We start from the raw sequence: 21722 nt of genomic DNA on the forward strand, positions 1-21722 counted from the left end.
CAGAAGAGTTGGGTTTTGCAGCACACTCAGCGAGGTTTCCATTTTGAAACCATGCCAACAATTATGAGGCAACACGGGCCGAAATGGACCAGGCCATTCCCACCATAAAAGCTCTCTCCGCAAAGGGCACTCGCCAGAGCACTTCCCTTCACACCCGCCAAGCAAAACGTTGTTCTCCTTTCAAGCTCTTCCTTTCTGTGCCTTGTTAACATGATGCAGACAAGAGGCTGATCCCATTTGGTGGGCTGAGATAAGGCGGCTACAAAGGGAATTGTCACAGCTCTGGGTGTTCTTCCATCCTGAGCCCAGGCTGGAACGGCAAGAAAATGGAAACAGCAACAGAGGAAGGGGAAGGAGGGGAAGAGGGTGGGCTTTCTGAAGTGCCAGCTCTGTGATGTTAATTTGATTGCACCCATTTCAGCTTCTTGTCTACACTGATTAGCTGCATTTCACCTGAAGCATGAGATTAATTCAAATTGCATGGAAGCAATCAGTTATGCTTACAGAGTAGTGAGGGCACCTCTCCAGGCACACCCTGCCTTGTGCACCTGCTGACTAGGGGGAGCTCCTGAGCAAGGGAGTGGTGGGCCTGGGCCTTAGCCCAAGAGAAAGCAGTCTGCAGGACACTGCTCAGGGCCCTGTCAAGGGAAGTGTGAACTGGGCAGCAGCAGCCCTACGGACCAGACACCTGGAAGGCCAGTCAAAATGGCCCTGGTTGCCTTCTGATCCAATGACTCTCAGGGAAAGCCCTCCCAAGGCAGTGTCCAGGAAAAAATATAAAACAGTACAATAAAACCACACAGTGCCTAATGATAAAAGCAACAGCAAAAAGGACAAAGCACATGTAACAAATGAAATCCAGCAACAGGGTCACCCAAAGGCCTGGCCCTCTCATTTACAGCAATCCCATCCATGTTTCCCCTCTGTCTGATAAGTGACCCTGAAAGGGGTTAAGAAGCCAAGGGCCACTCCTTCCCCTTCCTTGACTTGCTACCTGGATCTTTTACCAAGTAAAAGATGCAAAAGGTCTCCTGTTTAGGGACCTGTCTGAGCCGTGGCCCCTGCTTTCCATGCACATCAGCCTTCACCTCCCCCTGCCCGCTATCCAGAGAGCCCCATTAAGCAGCTGAAGCTTGTTGTCACAGGATGGCATTTTCCCCACTGCTGCAGAAGGGCCAACTCCTGAACCTAGCACCCCTTTCTGCACCTAAGCGGCCTCCCCCAGCCTTTGGGTCCTCCTATCTTCACTACAGCAGCTCTGAGAGAAGCTGGAAACTGCTGACTCTGCCGAGGGTGGCCCAGGCAGAATCCGATCACGAACGAGGTTGCTTAACAACACTTCCAGGCCACCGTGTGGGGAATTAGCAAGACGGCTGCCCTGCCTCCTCTCTGCGCCACCACGATGTAGATTGATTGCCTGCTTTTATTAAGGACAAAGTGTTTTTTGATCGTGTGAGGGAATCAGGTCCCCAAGGGAACAGGAATCAATCCAGCGCTCCATTCCTTGCACATCGACTGCCGGGAGCCCACAGAGGAGAGCTCAAGCTCCGCAAGTGATGATAAAGGAGCTCACAGTGCAAACACAGGCGGCAATCAGAGGATATAGAGGCCGCCAATCTGCCAAGACACGCGGGGCCCACCGCGACAAGCCCTTGGCTCGCAGCCAGAGAGGCAGAGGCAGCTGCCAGCAGACGGAGCACGTTGGCAGAGGCAGCAGTGCAGGGTTCACGTGGAGGGAAGCAGGTAAACTTAGCAAAGAGCCAGTGGGAGGGACAGAGCTGGGTACAAGGAGCTTCCTGGGTTCGAGAAGTCAGGACTGCCAGACAGTGCCGGAAGTGTCCAATGCCAGCCTGACCCTCAGGAGACCAGGGATGGAGTTTCAAAGCCCTACGTTAATCAGATGCTCCACAGCACCTCAGGGGCAGAAGCAGCCCTTGATTGGCACCCATTTTCAATGGAGGGAGAAGGCTATCTCAGGCTGTCCTGCCCAAGGCCAGGCAGAAGGCCTGTGGGAGACCTGCATCTATTTGGACTGAGACCCCTGACAGGTGAACAGGCCCAGCCGGCATACTCACTTTTCACCGTAAGGAACATGGACTTGCTGATGTCTGTACCAACTCCGTTGCTGGCCTGGCACAGGTAATAGCCGATGTCCTCTTCTAAAACATGCCGAATGAGCAGTGAGCTGTTGGGCAGGATCTGGATGCGGCCAGTGAGGGGGACTGGGTGGTATTGCTGGGGGTTCCCACTGCCTGGGAGGAAAGAGAAGGGTGAGAGATGCTGTAAGTGCTCTTGGTTGACCAAAAGATGCCATGGGGTCCTCTGGAGATCCTCTGTGCTGTGCCTAGCAGAACCTACACAATCTCCCTCACTGGCCCTTAAACACATCCAACACTGGGCAGAGTTGAACACCCCTCTGTCCCTTGCACATGGCAGCTGCTATACCTGAGCATGCCCCCTACTGAGAGCAACCCCTAGAGAAGATGTGTTGGATGGTTTCAATCCCCACCAGTACAGGCTTCCCATTAGCAAACCTGAAGGAAGAATGCATGGGGGCAATATTGAAAGGAAATATCCAGCAACGTACCTTTAGCATGTTTCCACATGACTTTGGGAGGGGGGTATCCATCCACAGAGCAGTTCAACACCCCTGCTTTGCCATAGATTCCATCCTGATTGTTGGGTTGGACAACAAAGCGAGGAGGGACTGTGGAGAAGGAGTGCCAAAGATAAGTACCACCAGCAACAGCAAGCTCACCGCCCACTGCTGACATGTCTTTCTTTTCTTTTCCTTTCCACATGCATGCACACCCTAGTCCCATGCCCTCAAAGCTCCTAACTGGTCTGAAAGACAAGATGTAACCACCGCCTTTTCTGCTTTTGCAGAACTCAACACCTGGTTGACCTTAAGCTTTCAATTTTGAAAAACATCAGAAGAATCCAAAAGCATCTAAGAGGTTAGAAAGTTATTGTGAAGAAAACATCACGCAATACTCCACTCTCCTCTTTAGTTGGCACATACCGTATTTTTCGCCCTATAGGACGCACTTTTCCCCCTCCAAAAATGAAGGGGAAATGTGTGTGTGTCCTATGGGGCGAATACAGGCTTTCGCTGAAGCCTGGAGAGCGAGAGGGGTCGGTGCGGACTGAGGGGTCGGAGCTGCGTCGAGCCCGGGAGCGCAGGAAGCTCTGCGCAACCCTCAGGAGCCTGGTGCGAAGCCGCGCCGGGCTCCCGAGGGTTGCGCAGAGCTGCCTGCGCTCCCAGGCTCGGTGCAGCTCCGCGCAACCCCCCGGAATTCCCCCCCCCAAATCTTAAGTGCGTCCTATGGGCCAGTGCGTCCTATAGGGCGAAAAATATGGTATATGTGTGCATGTACAGAGAGAGGCACCTGTACAGAAGTGTGGAGGAATAAGCCACAGAGTCACCAAAAAACTGTTGTCATGTGCTTGGATATGAGAGGGTCGAACCAGAGTTTCCAAAACACAATAGGTTAAGAACATCCGAAGAGCCTGGCTGTAGCTCGACTGGTCCAAGAGGAGCCAATCTAGTCCAATGCTCTGCTCTCACAGTGGCCAACCTGAAGCTTCTTCTTGACTCAGAAGGTTACTAGAGAATAACAATATTGCTGGGTGAATTGGGGCTACTGCTGTTGTTGCCTTCTAACATACCAGAGTTCTGATAATTTGACATATTTATTTCTCTAGCAAGCTGTAGGTGGCTTGCCTTTAAAAATGAAGTACAGAAAAGCCAGCATGGTTTGCCAACCTATTTTTGACTGAGTTACTAGCTTAGTGGATGGTAGGAACGTCGTGAACATAATTTATCTTGATTTCAGCCAAACACTTGACAAAGGCCTCACAATGTTGTGGCTAGCAAACTGGTAAAATGTGAGCTTAATACTACTGGAAATTTGGGGTTCTATCTTGGGTCTGGCATAAATTCCCTCATTCAGAGTTCACATACACCAATCACCCTGCTTGCTAGTTGGGAGTGCATCACCTGCACTCTGAATGGATATTTTACCCCTTGTCCTGAACATGGTTGACATTTGACCCTGCACAGTAATGGGGGAATGCTTCTCTCTGGGTCACCAGGCTTCAATTTGCAATGCCCCCAGTGGAGAAAAAGATCTGTTCTTCTGCCCTCCATCAATGCTGAGCAAAGCAAGCAGGTATCCCAACCCAGATCCTGAATTTACAAGCCCAGAAAAAGTTCATCTGGCAGAAAATTTGAGAAATCCTGATGATTTACACCAGCAATATCCATCTCTGCTAGTTGCGGGGGTGTCAGCCATGTCCCCTATCCCCAAATGTGTTAATCCCCTTTATCTGATGAGCATGATATGCACTCTGATTGATTGAAAAGAGTGCTGATCAAACCTTAAAAATGAGAAGTGTTGTGTAGCTTTTTGTCCCTCACATTCCATCCTCCATCACTGACCATCAGAAAGCCTGCAACTGACCACCTATGCTGTGTAATGCATGAGGAGACAAGAAGCCTTTTTGCAAGTAACTAGATTCAAACTAAAAGAGCACATTTTATTTTCATTCTGCTTTGTCCACTTGTCTTCCTCCTTTCCTTCTATTCTCAATAAATCTCATATAGGTGGGCTGTTGGGGTCTGAAGTGTGTTTTCCCAACCTCTAGGATTCTGGTTATCCCTCATGCGCCTGTGCCATTTGATTAATGCTACAGGAATATAAGGTTGGAGGTGTTAAAGAACAACAGGCTGCTCTGGTCTCTTGCAGGGTAGGGAGGTGGAGGTGGAGAGAGAGAGAGAGAGAGAACACGTGCTCTGACTGCTAGCTTTGCTCCCTGAGTAAACTGACAGGATCTGGGTGGGAAACATTGAGTGTGTTGTCTCAGGATCTCAGGCACCCTTGAGAAGGTTTCCCTCCCATTTGGGTGCTGTAAACTTGACAGGGAGTGATGGCAGCAATTACCAGGTAGTTAAGATGCCACTGGTCAACACTGCAGGGCTCTTGTGCAGCAGTTGTGCAAGCAAGGGTACAAGGTAGCTCTCCTAGCTTCCCCCCTCTGTTAAATGCCCCCCTCTCTTTCTGCTTCGGACATCTGTTATTCACTAAGGAGTTACCAAAAGATGACTATGATGGTTCCCCCTTGAGAAATCGATGCTCCCAGCTCTTCAGGCAGTGAATGGCCTGGCTTATGCAGGCAGTGCATGTCTGGGGCACCAAGGGTTGTGCTTCTGTGCCCTTTGGGAGTCTTTTGCCCTCAGAAGAATGTAAAGAGAGCATATCCTGTTCCCCACAGTGGCCAACCAGACACTGACAGAAAACCCTCAAGCAGGACTTGGAGGAAGCAGAGCTCACATGTGCACACACAAGCACAGTTCAGCCCCCAGCAAGTGGCATTCAGGGGCCTGCTGCCTCTGGCCCAGCAGGTTCCATGCAGCCATCATGACTAACAGCTGCTGACAGACCCACCCGCCCGCCTTCCTTCCTTCTCCTCCATGAGTTGTCTAATCCCCTTTTAAAACTGTCTAAACGAGTGGCTAGTGGCCATCACCTCTGGGGCAGCGAGCTGCATAGATCAATTGTGAGGAAGTACTTATTCCCAATTAAAAGGTTCACATTAGCAGCAGGTTCTGAGGAAGACTGCCCTCACTGCCTGAGACCATCCTGGGGAGCCACTGCTGTCAGCCAGAGTGGAACAAGCTGAGCTAGATGGACAAAGAGCCTGGCCTGGAATAAGGCAAGGGAAACTTCCTGAGCTCATCCCCCACTTCTGCCCCCTCTACTCCAATTGATTTCACTGGATGGGCCAGAGTGAAGGAAGGAAAACTTCTCCCACTTTCCATAAAGCTCTATTGGGTCACCTTTTCCTAAACTTCAAAGCCCCAAATGCTGAAGCTCTTCCATACAGGGCAGGTGCTCCAGCTGCCTGATAGTTCTGTCCACTTTTGTGGGCAGAGAAGCCTCGTGGTGCACCTTTGCTCCTCTCCTGCACCACAGAACTGGACTTTTCTTTCCTTCACTAGAGCACTTAAACAACCACCTTCCACTCAGTTCATGAAGCCAGTTTTCCCACCCCAACCGGCACTTTGTATGGCCCTCACAGCTTTCCACAGGACATTTTCTCCACTCACCTTTGAGATCAGATGGGGAGCACAGCCAAAGAGTGACGATCACCCCGCACTGGGCAACTCTGCCAGTGGCTCCTGAACCTCAGCACATCAAAGCCCAGGGGCCGGCTACTCACCTCGGACAATGAGCTGCCGCTCACGGCTGACAGTGGCAGCATCGTTGGTGGCAATGCAAGTGTAGTTGCCGTTGTGCTTGAGGGAGACGCTGGAGATCTGCAGGGAGCTCATGAACTCCTTGCTCTCAATGGTGACGCCGGAGCCGGAAAGGATCACCTGCCCGTCTTTCCTCCACGTGATGCGGATGGGCATGTCACCCGAGGAGACCACGCATGGGATGTACAGGAGCTGGCCGATGGAGGCCGGAGGGAATTCGAAGGGCTGGATGAGAGGTGGGACTGCCAATGAGAGGAGCGCATTGATCACACCTGTTCCCAAACGACCGGGAAGCCAAGAAAAAGAAGATTTCGTCCAGCTCAGCCTCCAAGGAGAACAGAACTTAGGCCCAGGAGACTCTGCAAAGCCCTGAGGAATTCCTTACCCTCAGCTCCCCACGTGAAGAAAGAATGAATTTATAAGTCAACTGGACGTATTCCCTTTCTCTGTGTGGTTTTTTTTTAAAAGGTGGGGAGTGTGGGGAGTGTGACAAGGCTGTAGTGGTGAGTAGTGCCTCTTTTTGGCCACCATCCCAGTGAGCTCAGGACAGATATTTGGACGGGTGGACGGAGGTGTCTCCTGGTTCACAGAGTGGCCTCTTAGTTTCTTGCACTCCACTAACTCTTCATCACTCCTCTCAAACTCTTTTTTCTCTTTCAGCCTGCAGTACTCAACCACTTGAAAGGGGTTCGACAAGATAAAAGAACGTGGAGCACTTTGAACACTCTTGCCAGGTGAGCAGCAGGCATGCAAAGAGATCAGATCTGCAAAGCAACAGTCGGCTTTCCTCACACCCCATCAAGAGGAGAATTCATTCTCTTCTGCAGCACAGAATGCCATTGCAAAAGGACTTGGAACTGGTTCCTCCAGTGACCAGAATGGTTCAGTTGGGAGCCCCGGGAGCCCCCTAGGAATACTAAATGAGGTAACTCCTGACAAGCAGAGACCACTGGTGGTTCTGCCCAAAGCTTCAAAGTAAGCTGGGGACACTGCCCTCATGGTCATTGGACAAAGAAAGATTTAAAGCCCTACCTCAGAAAAATAGGCAGAATCCCCATCCCACTGACTGGGGTGGCAAAAGGGGGTGTGAGGGGAGCCATCTCCTGAAGTAGCAAAGGACAGTTCTTGCTGCTCTTAAGTCCGGGGGGGGGGGGGGGGAACATCCTGAACAAGCAGCAAAGCAAGTGAATTGAAGGAGCTGAGGATCAGCTACTGACCTGAGTGCAGCCTCGGCAGCAGATGCCACATTTACAAATCAGCCCTGCCAGCCAGTAAATCACCCTTGATCTTTAAGGGGCCCAAACAGAGACGTCTGCTGTGTTAGCCTCCCAGCTTTGGGTGTGGGCTTTCTCACCAGTCCTGCCTCCCCTGCCAACTGAGGTTCTTTCATCCCTGTGCTACTCCAGTAATGAATACTGGTCGCTCCCTTGCCTCTGCTAGTTCCAAAGGCAGGGACTTCCTCCACTGCTCTCCCTTCTGGGAGAGAGGAAGGCAGCCGGGTGCTTTGTCCTTTTGCCCCCCCCCCCCAAAAAAAACCTCTTCCCTGCAGAACAGCCTTGCACCCTTGCAGCAGTTCGCACAGAGCAAGGGGCTCCCGAGCTTCCAAGCAAAGCCTCTGCTCACCCTCACTTATGTAAAGATCAGCCCGAAAAGGTTCCTACAATGGGGAAAGGAGGGCAGGAGCAAGTGTCCGTGAAAAGACAGCTCCTCAACTGCCTTCTGCAACCAGGGAAGAAACCCCAAAGATTCTGAGAACAAAACTGCCGAGTGCCACCCTGCTGACAACAAAGCATGCCCTGGAAAAAAGAGGCTCCAGTTGCTGTAGTGAAGGGAGGCGGGCTCTGAAGAATCATTTGTAAGCTAATCTAAGCTCCTTGGAGGAAAACTAGAGGGGGAGCGCTGGGGGGGGGTGGGTTATTTTTTTTAATAAAAAAACCAAGAACATCTTGGCTGGTTTTCCAGTGTGTAAGCACAGACATCGAGGTCTGCTGACATCAAGACAAAGGAATAGGGAAAGCCCCAATACTCCCACTGCCACCTCCCACACACACACATCCAGACAAGCTGGAGGAGCTGTCAGAGCCACCTCTGGGTCCAGCGGAAGCACCATCCTAAGCAAGAGAGGGCTTGTAAGAGCTAAGCCATGCTGCTGCAGCAGCAGCAGCAAGTTCTCACAACAACCAGTGACCTCCCCAGCCCATGCAGCCTCCTGCCTGTCTCCAGGACACTTTGCACCCTTCATAAACTGAGCAGGGCAGCAACACATGGGAAAGGGAAGCAACATCCACACAGAGCAGACCACCTCGCTCAAGCTACCCTGTTTGCGAACCTTTAAAGAGGGCAGCGCCTGAGATGGAGCTCAATCTCAGCAAGTCACTGAGATGGAAAGGACGGGATTCTCCACTACTGCAATTCATTAGGGCTGATGGCTCCCTGAATGAGGCTGAATAATTGATGGGCTGGAGAAGCTTTTAAGATGTTCTGCGTGCTTGGAAGACAGAGAGGATTATTTTTTTAAGAGCTACACACTGAAAACCACCAACAAAGGTGCTCTGAGCAAAGGTTAGATGTTTTAATCTGGTATGTTTACACTGTACATTCTGCTCCGCTGCTTGTCAGGGGAAATGGATACTCCAGGGCTGGCGACAGCCTGGGGGAGGGGGCGCACCTGGGCCAGTAACCGAACTAATGTGTGGGCAGGGCAGGAACACAAACCCCACATGGTTCTCTCTGCCCAGCTCACTTGCCTTTATCAGAGGGGGGGGGGTCCCTCTTCCCTGGGAGACAAAGATGCTCCTTCCATTCCCATCCCCATTCCACCAACCTGGGGCAGCTCAGAAGTGAACCACAAGGTCACACTGCACACAGGGAGGATGGGTCAACACAGACGCCTCTGGCGTGCCAAACAAAAAGACACTGGAGTAGAGACTGATGGGATGACTCTTCAGCAGAGGAGGGCAACAGAATCAACAGTCTAGCCAAGTGTGCCCAGGTTGCCCAGTCAAATTGCCCTGGGCATTGTTATTTATCTATTATCAGATTTTGATTCCTCCTTCCAAGGAGCTCAATGCAGCAAACATGGATCTCTTCCATCACTACGCTGGCCTGAGACACATGGACTGGTCCATCACAGTCACCCAGGAAGCTTCACAGCTGCAGGGGGACTGATTCTGGCTTTCCCAGATCCAACCCTCTTAAAGAGGCCCTTTCAACAGGGTTGTATAGTTTGTGGTTTCCAATTCAGCTGAGCTCCTGGAACACACCCAACAGCAAAGCCTGGAAGAAGCCTCTGTCTTCATTTGCTTACATCTGAGAGGAGGCAGTTCCCTCTCAAAGCCCTCCAGTGCCAGAGAAGGGTTTGGTAGCTGGTTCAAAAGACCAACATCCCACAGCCAACATCTGAGCCTACTTGGCTTGGCCAAGGTCCTGCTGTCTTCAGGCTCCCCTTAGACCAGGCAACTGCACAGCAACACCTGATTCTAGTTTTGAATCCCATCCTTTCAGCTGTGACTGCCTACCAGCAGAGAAGGCACAACCATAGCTGCAGCATGTCCAACTCTCCAGGAGCTGGCTGAGCCATTGCTTGGACTAGAGGGATGTGGACAGCACTGGGAGGGGGCTGGAGATCCACCAGCCCTGCTGTGGCTCCTGCCTCCAGCCACTCACCTTTCACAGTGACATGGACACTCTGGCTGATTGAAAGCTGTGGCTGAATGAGGACACTGCATAGGTACTCCCCTTCATCCATCCCCTTCTGGACATCCATAAGCTTGAGAGTGCCATTTTCAAAAACCACTTGCCGGTGGTTGTCAGGCAGGAGCAGTGAGTCCTTGTACCATTTGATGGAATAATATGGGTAGCCAATCACCCTGCAGTTGATGAAAGTGTCCCTTCCTGCCACGGCTGTAATGTTCTTCATTGCGCGGATGCTGGGGGGGCCTAAAGAGAGGGAGGAGGGGGAGGAAAGGAGCAAGCTAGGTGAATTCCAAAGGCAAAAGGCTTTTGCACGCAGAAGACAGAACTGGAGGCAAGGTTGCTCAGCAATTGGCAGAAGGTGGAGCCTGTTTGGCTGCGTGGAGAACATCACAAAATGACTTTCCATTAAACCTGTACACATCTTCTGAGGGCCCTGCTAGTCCATGGGGCAAAAAGACCCACACAGTGCCACAGCCCCAACCCTAATACCTTGCAATGTTCAGTTCCATCTTGAGGGCCCCTTCAGCCAAAGGACTTGGCCCTTCACCATCCTCAGACTCAGAGGATGAGTCCACAGCAATACCTCCAGGCTTACAGAAGTCAAGACCGCATAAGGACCTAAGAAGAGCCTGCCAAGGGCCCATCTGGTCCAGCATCCTGTCCTCAAAGTGGTCAACCAGATGCCTGTAGGAAACCTGCAAGCAGAACCTGAGCCCAAGAGAACTCTCCCCTCCTGCAGTGTCTGGCAACTGGTATTTAGAAACATATTGTATTTGACTGTGGAGGCAGATCGTGGAGATAGAGCTATCTTGTCTAAATCCTCTTTTAAAGCCATCCAAATTGGTGGCCATCACAGCCTGTTGATGAAGCAAGTTCTATAGTTTAACTAGGCATTGCGTGAAGAAGTACTCTCTCTTTTTTTTTTATCCGCCCTGAATCTTCCAACATTCAGATTCTCTTGATGAATCACAAGTACTAGCATTAAGAGAGAGGGGTACAAACTTCATCCACTTTGTCCAAGGCATGCATAATTACATAAGCTTCTGTCATGTTACTTCTCACTCACCTTTTCTCTAAACTAAAAAGTCCTGAAAGCGGCAACTTTTCTTCATAGCGGAGCAACTTTAGGGAGGTGGAGCTACCCACACTACACGTCTTCTCAGCAAGCACAAGGGTTTAGTTCCTACCGCTATTTCAGGAGGAGAGACCTTCAGCCAGCAGGGTTCAACTGAAGCTAATAGAGGTCTTGTTTTCCTCTGCCCTCTGCACAGGAAAGCTTCTAAGTGGACTTTTCCTGCCTTGATCTGCCCTTGTATCCCATGCCTGGACTCCCTATCATGACTAGACTTTATTGACTTGGTTTCTCCTGGCATATTATGACTTGACTTCATCAGTTGCTACCAGCTTCCCTTGTGAGACTCAAGTGCCCACAGAACAGGATGCACAGCATGATATCGACATGTTCTCTTACAGTGATCTCCTATTTTCCCAGCATATAGAAACTTACTTGTTGCGGGAAAGGGTATAATCTGCCCTTTCCACCCACCGTATCTGCCCAAAGTGACCTTGAGTTCTATGTAGAATATGGAAAATTCACAGTGGAGGCTGCCAGGATATGCCCTCAAGGCAATGCCTTGGTTAGTAAAAGTTGGGTTTTAATTGGTTCTTTTTTTATTACCAGTGTCTGTTGAGTTCTTTAATGATTAGGAAATCTGCCACTGTGCTTACAGAGCCCTTTAAATATGTTTTTAGGATACTTTGTTTAATTTATATAGCTGCCAATCAATAAATATTCTCTAGCTGCCTTCAAAGTAATGTTAAATAAACTTTGAATAATAGTTAAAATCAATAATAAAAGTCAGCAAAAAAACTTCCTTGCAACAGAGGTAGCAGAAAGCAACTTAAAGCTTGGATTTAAAACATACTTGATGAATAAAAAGGTCTTCACTTGACACTGAAAAGACCATGGAGAAGGGGCCTGGCAAGCCTCTCTGGGGAGGCTAATCCATATCAGAGGAGAAAAAGGCCTTTTCCTTGGTAGTCACCTGCTCCATTTCATCTGGTCAAGATCAGGGCCTCCAAAGAGGCTGTTGAGGTTTGGGTAAGTGTTTGCCAGAGGCAGCAACATTTTGTGTAATCTGGTCCTAAGTCAGACTTCCACAACCTCAGCCCTCCAGATGTTTTTGGCCTACGACTCCCATGATCCCTAGCTAGCAGGACCAATGGGATTATGGGAATTGTAGTCTCAAAGCATCTGGAGGGCCAAGGTTGAGGAAGCCTGTCCTAGGCTATCTAGGGCTTTCCCTGCAATCTCTCTAGATCCCTTTGCCTTCCTGGAGCTTCCATCACCTGTAACATGTCAAAATATAAAATCACCAATATACAGTGGTACCTCGCAAGACGAAATTAATTCGTTCTGCGAGTTTCTTTGTCTTGCGAATTTTTTGTCTTGCGAAGCACGGATTCAAGCAATGCACCCTGGGTTTTAACGGTTTTAAGAAAAAGGAAAGAAACTTGCAAGACGTTTTCGTCTTGCGAAGCAAGCCCATAGGGAAATTCGTCTTGCGAAGCAGCTCAAAAAACGAAAAACTCTTTCGCCTTGTGAGTTTTTCGTCTTACGAGGCATTCGTCTTGCGAGGTACCACTGTATATTATGGGATCCCTGCAAAACAGTCCTGGTGGTCAGGAGTTCCACCATCCTCTAGCATCACTTTACTCTGTAAACTGCTGGATTGTCTTGTTGCCAAATAGCACTGCAGAGAAAATAAAAGGGGGTGGGGGTGGGGAGCCACAAAGAACAAAGGGGACATTCTACCAAACCAGAACCAAAACCCAATGCAAGAAGAACCTATTCTGATATTTAAAAGTAGACAGGCACCTCTTACGTTTATTCGCGCTTGGTATTCGGCGCTGCCCACCGAGTTCCGCGCGGCACAACGGTACACCCCTCCATCCTTGATCTGCGGGCTTGTCACGTTCATGTGGCTGACGGTGGTGCCATCTGACATGGTGTACTGGTTGGTGCGGTGGCTGCCGTCCCTCTGAATGGGCTCGTCATCCAGTGCCCAAGTAACCGTGGGCGGAGGGGCCCCCTTGGCAGCACACATCAAGGAGAACTGTTCGCCTGGGTTCACCACCTTTTCACTGAAGGATGAGATGATCCGGGGGGTCCCATCTAAGAGAGGCCCACAACAGGGGGAGGGCGTTTAGATGAAGGGGTGAGGGCAAGTCTGAGCACCCATTTCTCCTCCCACCCACATATCTGCAGCGACAGGAAAGCTGGAGAATTCTGAACCTTCTAGCCAGGTTGAGTAGGTCAAATCCTGCAACCTTGTCCAAGGCCTGTGAGGGAGCTCCAGCTACCACATTTTGAAGTGGATATACCTTCTCAGGGAATTCTCCCTCTCTTCCCCTCCCTACTTTTGAGCCTCAAGTAGGAGAAGAGGGGAAGCATTGCAGTTCAGTGCTAGAGCTACTGTTTTGCATGCAGAAGTCCCACATTTAAGCCCTGGCAGCATCTCGAGGTAGGGCTGGGGGGGACCCATGCCTGAAACCCTGGAAACACTGACAAGTCAGTGCAGTGTAGACAATACTGAGTTAGATGGGACATCTTCCTATGTTCCTAAGTGTGCTATGGAGTTCCTGGAACGATTTCCTATACATCACCTGCCAGCTGCAGAAATGCGCAGGCCCTGCTTGCCGATTGGCTGCCTTCTTCTAGCACTCCATAGCTATAAGAACATACAAGCAGCTGTACTGCTGGATTGGACCTAAGGGGGACCACCTAGTCCAGTGGCCATCAGGAAGCTTGCAAGCAGAGTTTGAATGCAATAGACCTCTCTAACTGTTGCTCCAGGTCGCCCACCATCAAACACAACCTCTGAAAGAGGGTGTCTATCAACTTGAGGACTACAGTGGTACCTCGGGATGCGAACGGGATCCGTTCCAGAGCCCTGTTCGCATCCCAAACAGAACGTAAGAGTTGACAGCATGTCTGCTCGTGCACGGGTCATGTTTCGCCGCTACCGTGCATGCGCGTGACGTCATTTTGACTGCGCATGCGTGAGCAGCGAAACCTGGAAGTAACGTGCTCCGTTACTTCCAGGTCACCGTGGAGCACAACCCGAAAGCACTCATCCTGAAGCATATTTATCCCGAGGTATGACTGTAGTAGCAAGTGACAGACCACCAAGTTTCTTCCATGCCTAACAGCCCCTTTATAATCATCTAAGCCTGTGGAGCTACTTTGATATGTTCATCCACAGCAAAACATGGAATCAGGCAGCCAACCTGCCAGGAGAGAATCTCCTTGCCCGCTTGCCCGCTCTCATTTTCTCTCTCTCTCTCTCTCTCTCTCTCTCTCTCACACACACACACACACACACACACACCCCAGTATGTCAAGGATACTGGAACCACCAAGGAGCCACACTCACCCTCCAGCACAATGATGGCAAAGTCCTGAGCAGTTTGAGCCTTCCTGCTGGCAAAGCATTGATAGGCTCCTGAATGGCTCTTCTGGGCAGCTGTGATGAGCAGCGTTTCATTGTTGATTCCCCGGATGGAGATGAAGTCATCTGGTGCCACCAGCTCTGTGTTGCGATACCAGCGGAGAGTATATTCTGGTGAGCCCAAGAGCGTGCACGAGAGGATGACGGTGCTCCCGATGCCGGTCTTCAGCTTCTTTGGTGTGAGGGTGACGTGCAGAGGGTCTGCGGGAAAAGCAGGGTCCATGCTCAGAGCAGCCAGCCGACACCATGCAGAGTAAGCGGCCATCCCACTAATGGCCCACAGCACCACCCCTCAAACATTTACCACAATGCAAGGCTCACAGAGACACCAACACAGGGTAGGATTGAAAAGACAGCAGTCCTCAAGGCAAGTACCAGCCGTTTATTGCTTGGTGCTAGGGATCACTGGGCGCGATGCAAGGGGCTGGGCTGCCTTGCTGAAGGGCCAGGGGGATGATGCTGCTCAGAGCCCATAAGGCAGAGAGAGATTCATTGCAATTCCCCCTTGAAATCCCAATGCCTGCCTCTGACCCACATCAAGCCACAGTCTCTTCTTCCTGTCATCCATTTGCCTGAGCAATGGAAAGGCAGAGTGGCCTTCATTTTTCGCCCCCAAGCAACCAAGGCCTTCCATTGGGGAGTGCAGGCAAGGAGATGGCAGGTTGAGGGTGCCCTTGAGAAACAGAGGCTCCTCTCTCTCACACACACCCATCTGCAGAGAAATGTCACTGAGTAATAAGGCAGGTGCACACAGTGCTCCCCCTGCCCCGCCTCCTGCCAGCAGTTTCTTCTCGGTGTATCAGTTTCCCTCCCAGGCTATGAAGGAGTTGTCAACTTAGAGAACGAAGGAGCTGTCACACCAGGGCTGACATACAAGGTGTGACAGACCTGCTTGGAGCAAACACCACTTCCTTGCACGGCACATCGCCATGCTGCACCTCAACTCTGACCCCTCATCTCCTCAGGCATGGAGCCAATCTAGGGGAGGGAGTGGGTCTTCAGAGGCCTGTCTCCACTCCATTTGCAACTGTTGAGGGCTCAAGAACATGGGAACCTGTCTTGCAAAGAAAGAGAGAGTGAAAAGAACCCTTCTTCTGAGCAAAACACTGGCTAGCACAGCCCAGAGAAGCGTACAGCGGGAGGGAGAAAGGGGAAGCACAAAGAAAAGCAGCCACTACAAAGCAGGACCAGTGCTTCCCTCACCCCCAAGATAAGTAAAGTGGGAAATCTGAGGGTGGCAGCAAATGTTTGCTGGGAACAACTTCCCACCACCCAGGCTTTGAGTAGGAAGGAACGAGGCACTGGGCTCCAGAACCCAGTGCTGGGCTGCGTCACTCTTATCCATGCAAGGAGCTTCCGTGCACTGAGATCCCATGGATGATGCCTGCAACCTTCTTTCATAGGCCAGGCCTGCCTCCTGCCAGCTTGGCAATGCCTGCAAGAGAAGGAGGCACCACACCACCGGCCTTGTACCCTGGAGCAGAGTGAAACTGCACTACATGAACACAGCTCCCACAGGCTTCCCATCTTAAGAAATATAAGGTGTGTCATTGTTCAGACAGGACATAAGAATACCTTTTAAGGTAGATCAGACCAGAGGAGAGCACATCTGTTCTCACAGGGGCCAACAACCTGGTGCCTCAATAGGAAGCCTGCAGATCCGGCTCTTCCTCCACCTACCTATCACTGTGAGGGTCCCGGTGACCTCAGCAGACCCAAAGGTATTTGTGACTTCACAGATGTACGTCCCGCTGTCCTCTACTCGCAGGTCACTGATCGTCAGCCCAGTGACACGTTTGGTCCATCGGCTGTCAGCAGGCAGTGGCCGACCACCCTTGATCCATCGGATGGCTGGGTTAGGGTAGCCAGAGGCTATGCATGGAAGTTCCACCAGCTGACCTGCCTTTGCTTCCCGGGACTGGAAGCCATCTAGGATGGTTGGGATGGATTCTGCAGGGTCTGAGAGCAAAAAAGGGAAAAAAGGGAAAAGGTGGGGGGAGAACTTTCACCATCAAGCACTCAAGCCCTGAAATTCTGTGAATGGAGCACATTATACAAGCTTGGAAATCTCAAATCCTTTTAAGTACTTAGTCTCCCCTCCCCTTAATCGTCTTTTCCTCTCTCCTCAATGGATTTGCATCCATTTGCAAGTTCCTATCCTTTCTGAACTGTGGTGCTCCAGACAGAACTCCAAACATGACCTTTTGAGTTTTCTCACAAAGGGGAAGGAAGCCCAATACTGGGAAATTGTTCCAAATAAGAGGGACAGGATGTCTGCACCCTCTCTTGCCTAAAAAGCCACCTTCTGTAGGAGCTGGTGACAAATGGACACACAACTTATTAAGAGTCCCTCAAGAGCATACCCAACTGGTGTGACATTCACAACTTTCTCAATACATTCTGAAATCCACAAGCTACTAATCAGGCTACCATCAAGAGCGGAAGATCAATGACCAAAACTCACACATGAAATACAGCTTGGCGGGGTTTAGGGTGGGCAGTAAGAAACCTCTCAAGCTGCTCCAGGTATGGAGAAGGGAGGAGAAGGCAACTAAGGGCCACGCACAGGGGAGGAGCTGCTTAGGGAGATTTCAAGCTCTGGGGAGGGCACTGCTCCTTGCCTGGGGCAAGGTAGGAGACCCATCCAAGGGCCTGAATGCCCACTGCCAAATGCCTAGCTCTTCCACAACCCTAGGAAAATGCAACCACATATACACAAAAAACACTCAAGGCTTCTTCTCTCCCAGGCTTCCTCTAGCCTTCATTTGGGCAAAGGCCTGCCTGCCTGCTCAGCTGAAGGAGAGCCCTTTAGGGTTTTTTTCAGAATCTAAGGAACACTAAGGGAATTTTACCCAGGCATGTTGTTATGACCAGGGGTGTAGCGGGGGGGGGGGCAGAGGGGCAGCTGCTCCCCCTAAATAAATACAAATCTGAGGTTCTCCCCCCCCCCCCCACTAACAAAAGCCTGCCCCCCCAAAAAAAACCTGGCTATGCCCATGGTTGTGGCATTTTCTTTTAGGTGCCTGAATTTATATCCCTGAATTTTATGTTAGACTAAGGAAACTCAAGGTTAGATTAAGGCTTCCAGAAGCAATTATTGCCTAGTTGGGCAGGGGGAAGGAGTATTATGCCAAACACAGTGGAATGGTCAGGAAGCACCAGAGTTTGGTCTGGAGTTGTCCTACAATCAGACTTGCTTATTGCTGCTCATGTTCACCCCAGAGCCATGAGTGCATTGGTAGTCCAGAGGAGACACTGGGGAAGCCAGTGCTATGCTACACATTCCACAAATCCAATGCCTCCTCTTTATTATATCATGGGCTCTCATCTTTACCTGAGTGAGGGAATTATGAAGCAGAGCAGCCTTGACAGGAGAAGCTGTGAGCCTTACAGTGCAGCCTTGTGGAAAGCCCAACCACAGACAACCAGCTGTTTCAACAAACAAGATACGGCCCATCGAATCCCAAGAGCAATTCTAAGCCATCCAACATGCCCCAATCTAACATGCCCCTCTTCTCTTGGGAGGGACACAAAGGTTCAGATCCAGCTTAAGTGACCTGGGAAACAGCCCAGCAAGACATACCTGAGACGGACAGTCGGGCTCCATTGCTCTGCCGCGTCTCGCCACTGTACTTGTGCTTGGTGATACACCTATAGGTGGACAAGGCATCTTCCTTCTGGACGTCTGATATGTACAACCCACCATAGAAAGTAATGAAAAACCTATTTTCTGAAAGAGATAAATAAAGAAAATGAATGAAAACACATTAGTGTTCTTGCTCATGTGCTGAGAAACCAAACCCCCCTCTGCCTGGCTATGGGTAGGGAAGAAAAACAGGGAGACAGCACAGTACTGCTAAGCTAGGCAGGTCTGGAACTTCCACAGAGTGGTCTGAAGGCAAGAAAGCAGAGCTCTTGCCTGGAGGCCAGGCAGCTGCCAGGAGGAGGCACCCACATTTTCCTTTCTTGCTGGCTGGATGTCTGCTTATATTGCAACAGCACATCCTTGCCAGGCTGGAATTTTTTACCAACTACTTCTATACTAATAAATGATGAACAAATTTTTGGTGGCAGGATCCTCCTTTGATAGATACACAAAGAGGACAGCAAGAACTATTGTGTGTGTGCACGTGCACAAATTCACATATACACCCTCACTCCTTCTCTCCCATCCAAAGGACTGTTTTGCCATTGGTGAGATACCGGCTGTAGGGCTTGCTTCACCATCCATCCACCCACCCTCTCCTCTTATGACAGCAGCCTCAGAGTCATTTTGGTTTCCACCCTCCTTCTATGAATGGCAACCGGAGACCATTCAGGAGAGCCACTTCTGGTCTTGGAGCCCCAGATCATGCACAAAGAACGAGAGGAAGCAGCAACCTAAAGTTTGCTGACATCTCCTGCACACTACCCCAGCCCTCCGCTGAAACAACCACATTACAATTAAAAGGAAATCCATCCTGCTGCGTTAATAATTTGCTCAAATTACTGAGGAGCCTGTGAAAACAAATAGACCCTGAGGGAGCTAAAGGAGGCAAACAAAGGCAGGCTCATCTGTGGCTTGCAGGCGGCGGCAGCAGCTCCATGGCTGACCCGGCCAGATACTATCTAGTCCCCAGCACTGCCAGAAGTCATGTGCAGGCAAGAGATGCAGCCACCCCAGTGGTCCTCGTCTGCTTTGAGCCCATCTGTCACTCAGAGATTGAGACTGGTCCCAAGCACAAAACTGGTACAGGACCCAGCTCTGGCATACAAGGAGGAAAGGAAGTGCTGGAAACAGCCTGTAGAGAAGAAGAGTGTGGAGAGAAATGAGACCAGGAAGGGAGATCTCCTCTCACTCACACATGCCCTGCTGCATCTTGGTCTAGCCTGCAAGCAACACATTTGGAACTCCCCAAATACTTAGGCAGCCTCGAGAGTTTAAACCAGAGGAGCAAATCATGCCAGGAGGGAGTAGCAGGAAACCAAAAGAGGAGAGGGGCAGAGTGGGTCTGCATGCCTCCTTCTGTCTTGCAAAGGGAAGGCAAATACTGTGGTTGGGAGGGACATCCCAGCAGCACACACAGCAGACAAGCCGGCCCAGAACCTCTTATCAACCAATGGGCACGGGAGCTTGGCTGCCCTGGAATTTTAAGGAAAGGGTGGAGGTGAGGGATGTAGTTGCTATGGCAATGAGCAACTGCTGCTTTGCAAATTGCTGCTTCTCTCTCCCCCCCCCCTTCCCCATTTTTTGTGCACATTTAATTGATGGTGCTTTTTCAGCAGCATCAGGTCTCTCTTCTAGGCACGAAGGGTTTTGCAAGCAAAAGCAGCTCAAGGGAGAAGACCCAAGAGAGATCTTTGGCAGCACCAGCTAGCTCAATGCTCCACGCTCAACAGGAATCAAGCAGAGACCTACTCTAGAGTGATGGGAGAAGGAACTGAAAGGATTGGCAGCCGAGTATCACTGCTACAAAAGGAACATCAGCCCAAAACCCCTCTACCAAAAGGGATGGGGGGGAGGAGAGAGGAAAAATGAAAACCTTTTGCTGATCAGTCACCCTTGAATCTGGGGAAACAAGGCTGTCTCATAACCCCACCTTAGCCTACCACCCCTAGAAGACTGCATTAAAGGCTGGCTGGCTGGCTGACTGACTGTGAGCTACCCTCAAGAGATAAAATGCAATCATATTATTTTGTTCCAGTAAGAAATACATGCATTTTGTTGAATAAAATCATAAATAATAAATAAATCTGACAAGGAGCTAGTTCACCTGCCGTTATTCCTTTCCAACGGATGTCACGCTGTGCCTCAGTTTCCCCATTTGTAAAATGGGTGTAGGAAATCAGTTTCCCTGCTGTGTGGCTCTCCCTGCCCCTCTGGTGCTTGTACCTCATGACCTGCAGGGCCTCAGAGGTAATGGAAAGGACCACTTTTCCCCATAGAAACCTGCCTGTCGTTTTCTGGATGCCTTCTTTCCGAAGTTAGGCAGGCATGGATGTAGCTGGTGGGGTGCAGGGGGGCAGCTGTCCCCCCCCCAAAAAAATAAAAATACTTAAGTAACTGACCAACTGGCTGCAGATAACTCGGTTGCCCCCCCCCAACATAAAGCCCCCTGCCCCCCCCAAAAAATATCCTGGCTACACACATGTAGGCAGGTAGTATGGTGGGGATCTCTCTCTCTCTCAGCATCAGTCTGGCAAGTTCCAAGTTCAAGCCCCAGTGACATCTCAAGGTACTGCTGGGAATGTCCCCTGCCTGGAGAGCCACTGCCAGTCAGTGCAGACAATACTGAGCTAGATGGGGCAATAGTCTGACTCAGCATAACGCAGCTGCTTTTAAGAAGAGAAGAAGAAGAGTTTGGATTTGATATCCCGCCTTTCACTCCCCTTCAGGAGTCTCAAAGCGGCTAACATTCTCCTTTCCCTTCCTCCCCCACAACAAACACTCTATGAGGTGAGTGAGGCTGAGAGACTTCAGAGAAGTGTGACTGGCCCAAGGTCACCCAGCAGCTGCATGTGGCGGAGCGGAGACTCGAACCCGGTTCCCCAGATTACAAGACTACCGCTCTTAACCACTACACCACACTGGCTCTCCAGTAGCATTTATCATCTTTACTCTGAGCATCTTTGCCTTATGTATCCTATAATCTGATTGCGGTTGGAGACCTGTGTTTTTGTTTTTAATTATATCTGTAATCCAGCTAGCATGCTCTTACAGGAGAAGAGCAGGAGCGTGATCCAGTGCGGACATGTGCTGGAGCCAGAGAGGCGCAGCACACAGCCACTCTTCAAAGAGAGGAGGATTCGCAAACCCCGAAAGGCCTGAGCCCTTCCTGGATACAACAACCACTTCTAATACAGAGGAGGGGAAACGAGGATCGATGAGGGTTGCCAGTTACTGCGCTCTCTGATATAGATTTATAAAAACAATGGCATCCGAGTCGCAGCCTCCGTGGCAGCCAGAGGAAGCATGTTTTATAGTTCGTAAGACTAATGAGGTAAGTTCCCCCTCATCCTCCAGGGCCAGGTTTCTTTACACGCAGCACGGCTTCAATGGCTTGTGGGGTGGGGGGGGGATCGATACAAAGCCGCCGCCGTTTATGAATTAGCCGCCAGAGGAGCTTCTGCATATCCCGTCACCGAGGATAAACACGGCGCTGTTTATAGAGCCTCCAGGTCTTGTTGAGATAAACTGATTGGGGGGTGGAGGGAGGAAGAGAGAACGAAGGGAGAGCAGGAGGTTACAAGGGCCCCAAACGCTAACCGCCCAAATC

At 50.5% G+C, this 21722-nt stretch overlaps 1 protein-coding gene across 4 annotated transcripts in view; it reads right to left on the minus strand.

Annotated features, from left to right (window-relative positions):
• Nucleotides 1-21722, minus strand: part of DSCAML1 (DS cell adhesion molecule like 1) — a 164653-nt gene that overhangs the window by 36673 nt on the left and 106258 nt on the right. For 3 of the 4 annotated variants that reach the window (XM_083713365.1, XM_083713364.1, XM_083713363.1), the window contains 8 exons: nt 18050-18196; nt 16147-16425; nt 14392-14667; nt 12834-13130; nt 9926-10198; nt 6223-6501; nt 2588-2707; nt 2076-2252 (listed from right to left, as the gene is read on the minus strand). In XM_083713365.1, the coding sequence (XP_083569491.1) occupies nt 2076-2252; nt 2588-2707; nt 6223-6501; nt 9926-10198; nt 12834-13130; nt 14392-14667; nt 16147-16425; nt 18050-18196 (1848 nt within the window). Of the gene's footprint in view, nt 1-2075; nt 2253-2587; nt 2708-6222; nt 6502-9925; nt 10199-12833; nt 13131-14391; nt 14668-16146; nt 16426-18049; nt 18197-21722 lie in introns of those variants that run through there. The other variant, XM_083713366.1, reaches the window with a different exon arrangement.

This window comes from Podarcis gaigeae (genome assembly GCF_964106915.1).
Source record: "Podarcis gaigeae genome assembly, chromosome: 15".
In the NCBI taxonomy this organism is placed as follows: Eukaryota; Metazoa; Chordata; class Lepidosauria; order Squamata; family Lacertidae; genus Podarcis; species Podarcis gaigeae.